Below are 14,166 nucleotides of genomic sequence, written 5' to 3'. Positions count from 1 at the left end.
TATTATGTGCAGAATATATTAAGACCTATGACAATAATACAAAAAGGGGGACCATCACAAAGCCAAATGGATCTCAAGAGCAGGTTCTCATCACTGAAGCCATAATCATAGATGCACTACAGTTGCCCCCTCCCATTCAGTGACATGTGCACTCACTCGATCAGATGCCCATGGAGGACATGCTCAAGAGGGTCTCCTTTAATTCCAATGGGATTAAGTATGAGAACATACGAGAGGAAGTAGATGAAAGAGCCTGTCGAGCGATGTTAATGCTCATGTAAGTGAAACCAGTGGACAAGTACAACAAGATTCCTCTCCACAGAATTGCCAAAGTACATGAGGAGAAGTCCAAAGATTGGGCATGGTACATCCACATGGAAATGGAGAACTATCTTCGGTCTCACCAGTCTAAAGTATGCAACCCTTACCTTCTCACGAAAGTTTTAAGCCATGTAGGTAACATCCCCATACCCAAAGACACTCAAGAAGAAGAAATATCACAAGCTAAAGGAGAAATGGAGCGAACGGCAAACATACCAAAAGAGCTGCAACAAGGACAAGCTTTCCTTAAAGAGACAAAGGAGCTTATACAGCGCATTGCCAAGGGGGTCAAAGAAGGTAAGAAGACAAGGAAGCCTAAAAAGATGAGGAGCCACCTACAGCAGGTGGAATCGGAGACCGAGTGCCTGCAGGAAGAGGTCGCCACCCAAAGACATTACCTATAAAGGCACTCTAAAATTGTAAAGACACTATAAAAGTTATACATTTTGAGATACTGGCCACCCAAGGCCTTCGTAAGTTTTGAGCACCCAAGTGTGAATAAGGGCCAATTGTATATAAGGCAATTTCTCATAATGAAAGAACACAATCCCCCTTTGTGCTATGAGAGCTCTTGCTTTGTCTTGTGAAAGAGAGAGAGTGTGTACTCTAGTGCATGTTCCTCTTCTATGCATGTGTATTGGAGAGTGAGAGGAAGTTTGCATTGTGGTGTGAGGGACTCTGTGGTGTTAGCATGAAGGTGGAGATTGGAGGAGTAGAGCTTCCAAAAACAAGCTTGTGGAGCCTCAAGGGACGTGAGCTCGAAGCATTGGTAAGTACCCAATGATAGTTGTTGTCTATTTCTCTTTCGATTGTGAATGGGTAGAGTTCTCTCTTGGGAGGTGCAGTAGCCCATAACACCAATGGCACGAAGGCTACTTGACATTTTTCTATTTGATATACTATAACGCCATCTTATCCGTAGACTTTTTCTATTTGACATTAAGCTTTAGATAAGGCTACTTTATATACTATAACGCCATCTTATAAAAGTTAAGTGACCGCTTTTTCGACTAGGTAAGATGGCAAAGCACCTTATGGTAGGTAAAACGGGTGAAACCATGTTAACCTCTATGGAGTGATTAACAATAGTTTTTTTGAATAGCATGGGGATTATTAACTTTTAAAGTAAGACAATGGACTTATGTTTTTATTTCTAGTCTTGAATTCAATACTTTCTCTCTTTTTCATTAGTCTTGTTCATGTGATTTCATTGTCATGCCACCAAGTATTTCCTGAGCAAATGCTACCAAGTCTTGTCATGCCACCAAGTATTTTCTGAGCAAACGTATACTTTTTTATGCGTAAATTATATGAAGTTAAATATTAAAAACAAGCATTTCTATTACTTATCTTGTTTTATTGGGTTTTTTAAATTTATATTTTGATATGGCAATCATGAAACCTAGTACTAATGATTTATTTATGTATTCTAGTGTATTGATATCATGAAAAAGAGTATTTATTTTTTAATACTATAAACTTCAGCATTTTTAATATCACGAAAGCTAGTACTAATGATTTATTTGAATAAAGAGAGTCAAAGAAAGCAATTTGAGTTGGAGAAATCTTCAAGATTAAAGTACACACAGAGGACACACCTTCCCCCATTGCCCATGCATGTTACCTGGATATTTCACTAAGGGCATCATCTTTTTTTTTATACATCAACTCCAATTTTACACAAACATAACCTCTACGTAGTAGCCTTGAAGAATGCCAATCTCAAAAGCATCAGACTGAATATTGAGACATAACCATTCTCAACAAAAGTTCCATGATCTCAACAACGAATCTTTGTCATGAGAAAGTGCATGCCTCGCATCTACCAAAAAGGAAAACTGTTCCCCGACCTGCCTGCATGTTGCCACGGCCACAATTCCCCTCCTCGGCAACCCATCTCTTTTACTCCTTTGCCAAATTGTGCAGATCTGCCTCCTATTGTTTCTTTACCACTGGAGGCACACACAGCACAGGCTCGAAACTCTTCACTCACAGCTAATGGTGAAGAATATGTAAATGACTATTATATATATATATATATATATATATATATATATATATATATATATATATATATATATATAGAGAGAGAGAGAGAGAGAGAGAGAGAGAGAGAGAGGACCACAGATGAGCTTTAAATGAGGCTGCCTCTGTGCTTAACTCAGAACTGCTCTTGCATAAACACAAACTGTCTGATCACAGCAAAGGATCCCAAGGACTTGGATTCGTATCTGTCACATGGAGGGCCCCCTAATTCCATCTTAAAATCTTCAGGCATTTCTAAGGCAACTTCAGGCATTTCTAAGGCAGTGAAGTTGAGATGTGAAGTGGCCACCAATCATACAATTCGACATGCAACTTGATATTATAAAGATGAAGAAGATAAGAACTTTAGAATTGCTATAAACTGGTGACCAAGAAAAATGGCTCTGTTTTCTTTCAGAAGGGAAAAAAACACCTTACTTCAACATATCTTTAGGCATTTCTGTCAAAAACAAGTTCACGAAGGTGAGATGTGAAGTGCAACAGTTTCTTATCACATACAATTTGACATGCAAACCAGCTCTCTTGATATTAAAAGATGAAGACTGAAAGATGATAAGAACTTTTGCATTGCTATAAACTGGTGACAACAGAAAATAGTTTTGTTTTCTTCTAGAAGAGCTCATATATGAGCGCTAAAGAGTGATTCTTCACATGAATGGCCTCTTCGAGGGGTCTTGTTTGTTGTGCACTTGATAAGGACTCGTTGACAATAAAACTAGATGCCTTGCCAAGTAGAGTTACATCATCTCAATCATGTATCGACTGAGAAACCCATTCTCAGTGACTCATTGACAATTAATTAAGCTTGATACTTTGCCAACAAAAGTCCCATAATCTCAACAATGAATCTTTGTCACAACATATGACCATTCTCAAAGCAAAAAGTACAAGCCTCACATCTCCCAAAAAAAGAAATCCCCATCATCCCTCCATATTGCCACAGTCACAACTCCCCTACTCAGCAATCCATCTACTTTTTACTTCTTTGCCAAATTGTGCAGATCTGCCTCCTTAAGTTTCTTTAGCACTGCACAGCGCACACAGCACAGGCTCAAAACTCTTCACTCACACCTAATTGTCTTGCATTCAGGCTTTTGCTCCAGTCCACAAGAAAGTGTTGGCTGAACAACAGACTGAACAGAGAGCTGGAGACTGCATTTTTCACCTGGAATACACCTGATGATTGATCACCGCAAAGGGGCACCCAGCTACTTGAGAGAAAAAAAAAGGACTTCACCAACAAGTGTAAACCAACTGACCGGGGTGTAAACCAGGGGGAGAAAGGGGAAGTGTCGGCTATCGCCGTACCTATAGTGCTCAATGCACTACCGCAATGACTTTTATAGCAACTCACTACAATATCTCAATTTGCTGTAGGCCATGTTTTTTTCACCACTAAGCAGGCCAGATTTAGAACTACCAATGAGGGCAAAGTTCATGAAATGCAACCTGCATGGGAGCAACATATGACACTGAAAACTGTCCACTACGCCCACCCTTAGGGCTTTACAAGAACAAGCACTTGACACTCAACCTATAACACCCGAAAACTGTCCACTGCGCCCACCCTAAGAACAAGCTCTTAACACTCAACCAGCACTCCACAAGCCCACACACAGACCACAGACCACGATGGTGTAAGTACAACATTTGTATGGCTGTATCTTTCCTACACAGTGATCTTTCCAATTTGAAGTGAGCCCCTGTATACGGCTCTATGCAAAAAAGAGCACTAACACCCACAATCCAGCTATAAAACACTGTTTTGAAAGGCTACCTCAGGAATAAGCCAGCTATGATTATTCAGACAAAGTGCATTAGCCTCACTTGTTTCGTATACAGTGCCTAGCTAGGACTTTAAAAATAACTAAATGGCACACAGCGAAGTACACAGTATGCACAAATGCAAAAAAGAGCACTAACACCCACAATCCAGCTATAAAACACTGTTTTGAAAGGCTACCTCAGGAATAAGCCAGCTATGATTATTCAGACAAAGTGCATTAGCCTCACTTGTTTCGTATACAGTGCCTAGCTAGGACTTTAAAAATAACTAAATGGCACACAGCGAAGTACACAGTATGCACAAATTCTCAAACCTAAGGGTCTTTACGGTCTGCTGTTACAATAGTGCTGTTAAAGCACACCATAGCCCTGCCAAGGGTCAGATCTTAGTCACATGGTAACTGTGTGCACTGTGATGTCAATTACACTGTATGCTTACGAATGCAAAAGAACAATTCATTCACCATTACAAAGGCATCATGGCACTTTCACTGATTAGACCATACAGAATTTCACATGTAAGCTTAACTTATGTGAAGTAGCAGCTTCACCTCTTTACTCCAACTAGGTACAATGGCTAATATTCCTATAAATGACGAAGCAACATACAAAACCCTCATCACATAGCATTGGTATGAGAGGAGTAGTACCAGTATATGCCCTCAAAGATGCATACGTGCTGATGCCCTCACACATACATACGTGCCTCCACCTCATACAAGCCATTTACATGGCGTCTACCCTGAGAAACTAACCTAGACGGGGCTAAGAAGTTGTGAGAGGTGGGGCTTCGGTTCTGTATTCATGCCAATTATGATGATGAGGGGTATGAAGCCATAGTGAGTGGCAACCTTGGCCTTCTTCATGCACCAAGTGGACCATTCTTTCAAGCCCTTGCTCCAGCTTTTGGGATCTTCCACCTTGCTAGCCTTCCCCTTGCCTTTTGAATCTGCACGTGGCGCCATGAAGATCTGCACATTTGATATAAGTTGAGTATGTCACCTCTTCTAACTCTAGGAAAACCCTAGAACACGAAAAACAATTACAAACAGAACATTAGAGCCCTTTAAATAAAGCAATCTCTAACCCCAGACGCACAGCAATCCCTAAGCCTAGAAGCAGAACCATAAATACAAACGAATCTAACCCTACAAACAGCTGAAGCCAAGCCCTATAACAGGGCAAACAATCCTCTGAAAACTAGCTGTAAAAACTGACCTAAACAGATGCATATGCTCCAATGGTTTAATTCTATTAACAAAAGTAAACACCAAACCCTAAAACTAAGAAAACCAAATAATAGAAACAGAGAAACAGATAGAAAATAAAATGAATGAACTCCACAGAAAAAAGCTAACCCTGCTGCAAAATCTTTGGAAAAACCCTTAAACTGAACAAAACCTGATCGTTTCCTCTGTAACGCAGATGCTGTGATTTCTACACCTGAAAACCCTAAACCCTGAATACCCACCTGAACTCTCGATGCAATCGCAGCGAGTTCGTCCTTCTCGGGAGTCAAAGTAGGTTCGTTTTTGCCCTGTTCACACCTAGAGTCTACACAGAGCAGGCAACCTAAATATCTAATGTGTTTTCAACAATCACAATATTCATATTCACAACTTTTTTTACATGTACTATCAATTGCACGCGATATTAATCAAAAATGGTTTCAACACGCGATCTTCATACACTAGAGAGAGAGAGAGAGAGAGTATCCCAACTGATGTCCTAGGCTCCACTTCAGAGCCAACCCCATAACCAGTAAGGGAACCTCAGAGCGTGCCAAAGGCCATTACTAAACCAATAACCATTCCCATCAAGGGGGCTAAGAAAGAGCCAATTATAGAGCCCCTGGCTCTAGAACCACTCCAACTGGACTCCACGTTGTTGATGAGGGCTCAGAGAAGGAAGACCAAGGTTTTACCTCCAATGGGGTCAATATGTTAGTATACACTCAATGCCCGCCCGCACCATGTATCTCACATCTATGTTTGTTTAGTGCACATTTGTAAAGGCTCCCATTATGAGGAGAAGACATTGGTGTATGTGTCTTTGGTGGGAACCATAGCTTAGATGCTGATGGGGGTCATTATTGTGACCATTGATGGTTAGGAGATGGTCAAGGGTTCCCGAGGCAGCACCCCTACTTGGGGGCCAACGTTCCCCTTGGGAGCAAGAGCCCTTGGCCCAACAGTATGGGTTCATTATTAGTGGGCATTGGTCGGTTGGTTACATTTTGATGGCGTGTTTGACCGTGTCTATGCTGCGTAACCACCTGTGTTGTATACACATCTACCATACCATTTGGTAGGCTAATATGGTTTCACTCATTTGACCTACTATAAGGCACTTTGCCATCTTACCTGTGTGTAGTAGAGACCCTTCTTTCGTAAGAAGGTGTTAACTTTATAAAGCATCATTACCCTAAGATTTATGCCAAATGGGGAAGTGATAAACTTCATGTGCCTAGTTGATTAAGAATAGAACCTAGTGCCAATGGACTGTTTTAAAGTTTTATGTGGCCTAATGTGAAAGTCAGTCATTTGTATATAAATCAATTTTGACATTAATACAATACACATGCATTCCTTTGCAATAGTGAACAAATCAAATTTCAAGTGATAAAATAAAAATCATTAGTAAAGTTCTTTTTCACTTTGAAAATACTAAGAATGCCATCAATATATACATTTTTTTCCAAACGATAAAATTGTGAATTTATTAATGTTTTTGTAGTAAACAATCAACAAAATTAATTAGTACTAAAAATGCTCAAGTTATGGTATTAAAAATAAATACTCTTTTTCATAATACATAAATAAATCATTAGTATTAAAAAGTAAAAACTCTTTTTTTTTATATCAATACACTAAAATACAGCTTTCTTCAATATTTTAATGGTTTTATGTGAAGTGCTTAGTGGGGGCGGAGAAGTGGCTTTCAGGGAGGTAGATAGGAGAGGGGGTAGGAAATTTTGTTTTTTTTAAGAGGGAGGGGGCAGTAAATGTAAAAGAGGGGTGTATTTTTATGGAGGAAGTTCATTTTTATTGTTTGGTGTGTGTGTAGATGTGCATGGGTGTAGTACATCAATAGTGGGTTCCCAAAGCCCCCCAACTTCAAGCACAAGGATATTATGATACAAATAAGGCCTCAGGGGGATTAAAGTAAAAAAGTCAAGCTACATGCATGGGAACAAGAAAGCTAACCAAAGACAAGAAGCAATATTCCAAGTAGACCCGCAATCCTCAAAGTATTCAAAAGCAATGGGTTCGAAAGGATTTACTAGTTGCACAAGGCTATCTATTATCAAGGCAATACAACAATATGGGTACCCAAGTTCAACCCAAGATCCAATACTGCATGCACCTTCAAGAGAACATGAAGGGATCATAAACACAAAAGGACCAAGTACCAGTTAAATCAAGTGACAAGAAGGCACAAAATTTGGTCGAGAGAAAGAAGCATGTTCAACCAAGTGAACAAAAAAGTGCGACACTGCCAATGTCATCCACCAAAGAGAAAAAGCTGAACAAAGTTGTGGATAAGGGAAAAGAAGACATGCACTCACAAGAAACAAAATAGGTTCCACAGGATTTGGTGGATGCACTCTTCAATTGGATGTAGGGCAAAATCAGAAGCTCCCACTCTAAATTGAAGTGGTTGAAATAACAAATTCCCATACGTTCCAAAGTACCACATTGGTTTCTATGGCAATAAACAGAGAAGAATTACAAGAGGTATCCATTCCCCAACAAGTGGGTACAAGGTTAAAGAGTATGATCTTCATGCCGTGAAACACGTTCATTCGTTTCATGTGTATTCAATCCTTCTCTGAATGCATAACATGTGGCTCTGAGTGTTTGAGCATATAGGCAACCATAAGGTATCAAAACTTGCATGCATAAGGGATCAGATAGTTTCACATCGTGAACTGGTGTTCGGGTAACTTCACGCCATGAAACACGCAAAATGGTTCACGTTGTGAACCGCCTTTTCACTCCATGCTGTGAAATAATTAAAAATGGTTCACGTCATGAACTGCCTTAGCACTTCACATTGTCGAACAATTCAAAATGGTTCACGTCATGAATCTTTACCACTTCACGCCATGAAATGGTCACAAGCCTTTCACTAATCATAAGCTGACATGTGGCATGCCCATTTAAGCTAACCGCCATGACCGACACAGCTGAATCATAAAAGCTTCTTTTTTTCCTTTTTCGTGCATTTCTCTTTGTCGTACGACTTGTGCTCATTTTGCATTTATTCTTCATCACCTTACACTCGTGTTCATTGCTGCGAGATTGTTTTTAAGGGGTCTTCCATCCCTCTCATTGCTTGCGACCTTTGATCTCAAGTAGGAGCTTGCTCCAACTTTGATTATTTTATTTCTTTTGAGTAAAAGAATTATGGGACAATGAAACAATCAAACACATTCTTCATCCATCCGTCTGCATATGATCTTCCTTCTATTTTGGGTTGCTATGATTTGTAAACCTTTCCTCTATATTCGATTTGCATGAAAAGATGTCTTATCACCCTTAAATCACCTCACAAGGGCAAGAGCATGAAATAGCAGTTTGCTATTTCACGGAATCACACCAACCCTTCGATAGGACTAACACTACTCTTAATTGCATTTTGAGGCATGGGACATGCCATAGCTACACACTAACACTTAACTCAAAAATATCACACACAAAACTTTGCTATTTCATGGATTTATAACTTGCTCTTTGATGGGTTTAAGCCTTTCATGGCTTAAACCCTTCATGTACTAATGCTTCACGGGTTAAGCCTTTCACAGCTTAAGCCCTTCACGTACTAACGCTTCACGGGTTAAGCCTTAACACGCTAACCCTTCACGGCTTAAGCCCTTCATGGGTGAGTCACGGGTTAAGCCTTAACGCGCTAACTCTTCATGAACTAACACTTCACAACTTAAGCCCTTCACGCACTAAGCCTTTCCCGACTTAAGCCTTCACACTTGCAACTTCTCAACTTAAACCATCACACATGCACCTTCATGACTTAAGCTCTGACGTTTGCAACACACTGCTTCTCGACCAACGCTCATACATTCTATTATTTCCCACCCACTAACACACATCTCATCAAGCATCCCATACACACACACACACACACACACACTCCAAAAAAAAAGGGGAGGACCATGAGCTCCTACAGTCATTATGACTGATGCTCTTTCCAATGTTACAGATGGCCTCCTTCGCGACACCAAAACAAAAAGTCGAAGAGACTCCGGCCCTAACCCAAACCCTGATCAGGGTGACCTATGGAACAAAAGAAGAGAGCACCACACGGCACCAAGCTCAGCTATTTGGGGCCATATGCACAAAAGTTCCAGGGCTTTGTTATGGGAAGATCACGCTCCAGTGACACAGTCTTGAGTGTTTACAGATATTGGAGGATACAGAGGTTGAGGGTAAGTTGGAGAAAGTGGGTCTTGGCAGAATGGTCGAAAGCCTGCCCCGCACCATCAACATAGATTTATGTGCAGAGGACCTCAAATCATATGACAAAGCCACTAAGAGAGGTACAATAACAAAGGCAGATGGCACCACAGAACAGGTCCTCCTCTCAAAAGAACTAATACTACGCGATGCTCTGAAGTTGCCCCCCACCAATCCAGACACATATCCGCAATATTGAGAAGATGCCCATGGAAGATAAAAGGATTTCCTATAACTCCAACGGGCAAAGTACAACAATATACGAGATGAAGTAAATGAGAAAGCTTTTAGAGCAATGTCTATGATGATGCAGGTGAAGCCAATTTATAGGTATTGCAGGGTCCCACTAAACCATATAGCCAAGGTACATGAAGAGAAAGCTTTCAGAGCAATGTCTATGATGAAGCCAATTTACAGGTATTGCAAGGTCCCACTAAACCATATAGCCAAGGTACATGAGAGAGAGGAATACTGGGTGTGGTATATTTATAGAGAGATGGAGAATCACCTAAAGTCACACCAATCAAAGGTGTGCAATCCCTATCTCCTTACCAAGGTTCTCGATCATGCAGCTAACCTTCCAGTTCCCGAAAGCACTTCAGAAGAATAGGTACAATAGGTTGCAGTGTCTCTCAAGCCACCAACTATCATTCTTAAAGAGCTGCACAAGAAGGACAAGCCCTATTAAAGGAGAAAAAGGATATATTGCAAGAGCTAAAGAAGGGGAAGTGGAAAAAGAAAGACAAAAATATGAAGGGCATACTTCCGAAAGTTGCCGAAGAGGAATCCCAATGCTTAGAAGCAGAAACAGCCCAAGAGATTGCATCATATCAGCACGCGCTCGACCAGCACAAGAGACACAACGAGAGGAATGAAACTTCCTGATATACCAGCCAACACAACTTCAGAGTTACCTCTTCACACACCCCCTCCTAGCCCAACACAAATGGCATTCAAGAACCTCTCACCACTTTGCAATTCTGTTCTCTCCGATCAGCCAACTTCAATGGAGATTGGTGCACAGAAGGCCCCACAGGAAGTAGTGCTGCAAAAAGATGTTAGCAAAAGGAATGAAGGGGTTACATCCACACATCTAGAGGCCAACAGAAGGCCAAGAAGCCGAGAAAAGAAAGAGAGTAGAAGACCCTACAAGCCCAAGCAAGCGACAATGATTGGAAGATGAAGGTCAGTAGATGACAATTCTTTCTTGCATAACTTAAAGGCTGATCGCTTCTTACAGGAGACAATGGAGGGCCTCAACAGCATGCTACAATTACCATTCCGCGAAACAGAAGGTGCAGCCTCAACAACAAGCACTTCTATCTGGGAACACCAGCAAAAGGTATGGCACTATCACTTACTTACTACTCATATGCTCCATGACAGAAATGCCACCCTATGGAAGCAAGTACAAAATGCTATAGACCAAGTGCAAAAGCTTAAGGAGAAAATGGCTATAGCTGATGTGTCACACAGAGAAGTCATCCTCAAAAACTTGAAGGCCACGAAAGAACAAGAGGAAAGATACCCAAGTGTTAGAAGGGCACAACCAAATGCTAAGCAAAACCGTGGTTCAAAGGATCAAAGAGAACATGAAGTTGAAATCACAAATCGAACAAGCCAAGGAGCAGCTTCAGAAAGAAGTGGCACATGCTAGAGAAAAAGAAGGGCAACATACATAACAACTTAAAGAAGCTAATGCAATGTTCCATGCCAAAGAAGAAGGGTTTACAAACCACATCCTACCCTCACTGCAATCGTCACTGCAAACTGATCAAAAAGTGCTTAAGCTTCAAACTAAAAGGGAACAATTAAACAAAGCCCATGCAGAGAAGATTAAAGCTTTAAATGAGGTAATCACTGCAAGATCTTTTGAAATGGATGTTGGTCAACGACCAGCAAGTGCTTGACCATCTCAATCAGCAGCAGCCAGATATTAGGAGAGGAGCAACTAAAGAAGATTGAAGATGCTAATGCACTGGAAGCATCTGCAAGAAGGGCACAAGAAGCAACTACCAGAAGATATGAAGAGTTGGACACTGCTAGAATGGTACGTGAGCCTGCCATCTTTGACCTTTTATTGACCAAAGACTCAAGGATTCAAGAATTGGAATGCTAGCTGGCCCTTAGGCAAAGGACTAATAGAACGGAGCCAACCGATGAACTGCGACTACTCATCATCGAACGAGCCTCGAAGATGGATTCGTTTTGCCAGCCCCTCCTCAGGCCCCTCCTCAAACACTAACTTTGTTTTTATTTACACTAACCCTCTCTCTTATTCAATATGAGATTAACCTAACAAAAGACCTAAGTTTAGGAGACTTAACACGTTCAGGGGGATTTAGTATTAACTGATCTAGTTGATATCTTTTTCTATCCCTTACATCCCATCATGCTTAAACTCCATAGTTTTTGTCGGGTGCTACAACAATCTCACATCTTGGATAACAATGTCGATAAACTCGACCTGTTTATGCCAAATAATATACCCACAACACCGGCCAACTACGAGGTGGTTGCATGCAGCTATCAGTGGATTGCTAGTAATGGATGGCTATAAGTTTATAATACACACCAACATCTAAATCTTTCAGAGTCTACTCTTTATCATCCGTTTGGTATTATTAAGCTTTACCGCAATATCCATAAACATTTGGAGTCTACTCTTTATCATCCGTTTGGTATTATTAATCTTTACCGCAATATCCATAAACATTTGGAGTCAATGATGACTAATGTGGTTTATGACTTTGATAAAAACACATATTGAATACCCTAACATTACTACAGAAGATCTCACTGACCTCCAAGAATTCATGAAAATTAACAAGCCTACCCACCCTCCACCCCCAAGTTTAGGTGAGGGTCAGGAAGAAACACATGGCTCTTCCATTCTAACTACATATCCAATGTTCTCTTCTATTGCAAAAGTAAATTACTAAACCCCTTTCCGAGTGTGACTCCTACTAAGACTAAGGCAGATTGTATTTTCTCTCACATACATTCTATCCCTCTCGATTTTCCCACTCACTCTTGCCCCCTAGGAGATGCCGGTAACCAGTTCGCACCATGGCCGTTTCATGAGGTACGTCCTATTGAACCACAAGATGACATTGAACCTTTCACTAACATCAATATCCTTGAGTCCTTGTCATGTGCAAAATATGAAGGTTTATCACGGTGGGCAATGCCTTATTGAAGCCAAAGCTAATTTTCAAGGTGTTGATGCAAATCACACCGTTTGAACCAACCCGAAGAATCTTGCCAGACACCATTCTGTAATGACATCAAGATGGAAACCTTATGTGCCCTATCCTCTCCGCACACCAATGCCCAATTTGGAGGAGCTATTACCAATTGCACGAGAAGGTACATTATGGGCAAATGTGGCAAAGCATACAAAATTGGCAAACCCCCACTTAGCAGACTTGCTCAAGAACCGAATTGTTCCATTCATAATTAGTTATTGTTTTCGCAGATAGCGCAAGGCCAATCTCATTCATACAAGGAGGGGTTACACGGCCATCATAACAGATGATACCAATCCTCGATTGGGGATTTCGGTATACAACCAGAGTGGCGTAAGGAGTATCTAACAATTCCTGAGTATAGTCACCAGTACCAGTGCTCCCCGCCAACCCAAAGGGTTGATCCACTCTACATGCCTATCAAGCGGCAGTGCTCCCCGCCAACCCAAAGGGTTGATCCACTCTACATGCCTATCAAGCGGCAGCTAACTCCATTACAACTCCATGATGACAAGCGCCGGGAGTCTCATGTTTGCTATAATTTTTCGTAGTTTGCACCATCAACATTTCCAGATGTTGCAAGTCAAAGGCAGCAAATGCTCACCTGGATACGACTTTGGAACCGGATTCCAAATCCAGATATCGTGGGTAACAGTCAGATTTCTAAAGCTGATAGTGGTCCTAATAGATCAACCTAAAGAATGATATGATGGATTTGTCACTAAACAACTCTGCTTCGACATGAACACAGGTCCTAATGAAACAGGCATGAGTATGTACTATCATCGCCTAAGATGTCTTCTAGGTTACATGCACATTATATTTGAAGATATGGTCGACATCGGGTTCTAGACGTCACACTCAGCCTTTAGAAGAAGCCTAAAAAGGCTTCAATCACACTGCAACTTTACAGACATGAGTTCGGCGACGAGTAGGTCTTTAGACCTCAGTAGATAGCAGGTTCTAAGAACAGAACCTACATCACATGTAGAGGGGGATGTTGATCCCATTTTGGATGAACAAATATGCTCCTCCATTTGAGGACATTAATAAAGTGTTATGCAAAGGTACTATAAAAGTTGTACATTATGAGATACTGGCCACCCAAGGCCTTAGTTAGTAAGTTTTGGACACCCAAGTGTGAATAAGGGCCAGTTGTATATAAGATAACTCCTCATAATGGATACACACAATCCCCCTTTGTGCTATGAGATCTCTTGTATTTTGTCTTGAGAGAGAGAGAGTGAGAGTGTGCTCTAGTACATGTGCCTCTTTCATGCATGCATGTGTAT

The 14,166-nt window shown here is 41.0% G+C and overlaps 1 protein-coding gene across 3 annotated transcripts; it reads right to left on the bottom strand.

The window, feature by feature from the left end:
* Positions 1 to 4,596: 4,596 nt before the first annotated feature.
* On the bottom strand, positions 4,597 to 5,783 carry LOC147609642 (Mitochondrial outer membrane translocase complex, subunit Tom7). Of its 3 annotated transcripts, none has more exons than XM_086787829.1 (2): positions 5,624 to 5,783; positions 4,597 to 5,123 (listed from the first exon to the last, which is right to left on the bottom strand). In XM_086787829.1, exon 2 carries the CDS (start codon positions 5,115 to 5,117, stop codon positions 4,908 to 4,910), a length of 210 nt encoding a protein of 69 aa, XP_086643955.1. In that variant the 5' UTR covers positions 5,118 to 5,123; positions 5,624 to 5,783; the 3' UTR covers positions 4,597 to 4,907. The 3 variants fall into 3 exon arrangements, with proteins under 3 accessions (XP_086643955.1, XP_086643956.1, XP_086643957.1); XM_086787830.1 differs by having other exon boundaries at positions 5,554 to 5,706; XM_086787831.1 differs by having other exon boundaries at positions 5,511 to 5,638.
* Between the last annotated feature and the right edge of the window lie 8,383 nt (positions 5,784 to 14,166).

The sequence above is a fragment of the Cibotium barometz genome, chromosome 51 (assembly GCF_041138505.1).
Source record: "Cibotium barometz isolate CiBa-2024 chromosome 51, ASM4113850v1, whole genome shotgun sequence".
Classification (NCBI taxonomy): domain Eukaryota; kingdom Viridiplantae; phylum Streptophyta; class Polypodiopsida; order Cyatheales; family Cibotiaceae; genus Cibotium; species Cibotium barometz.
This window is presented reverse-complemented; position numbering and strand designations above follow the sequence as displayed.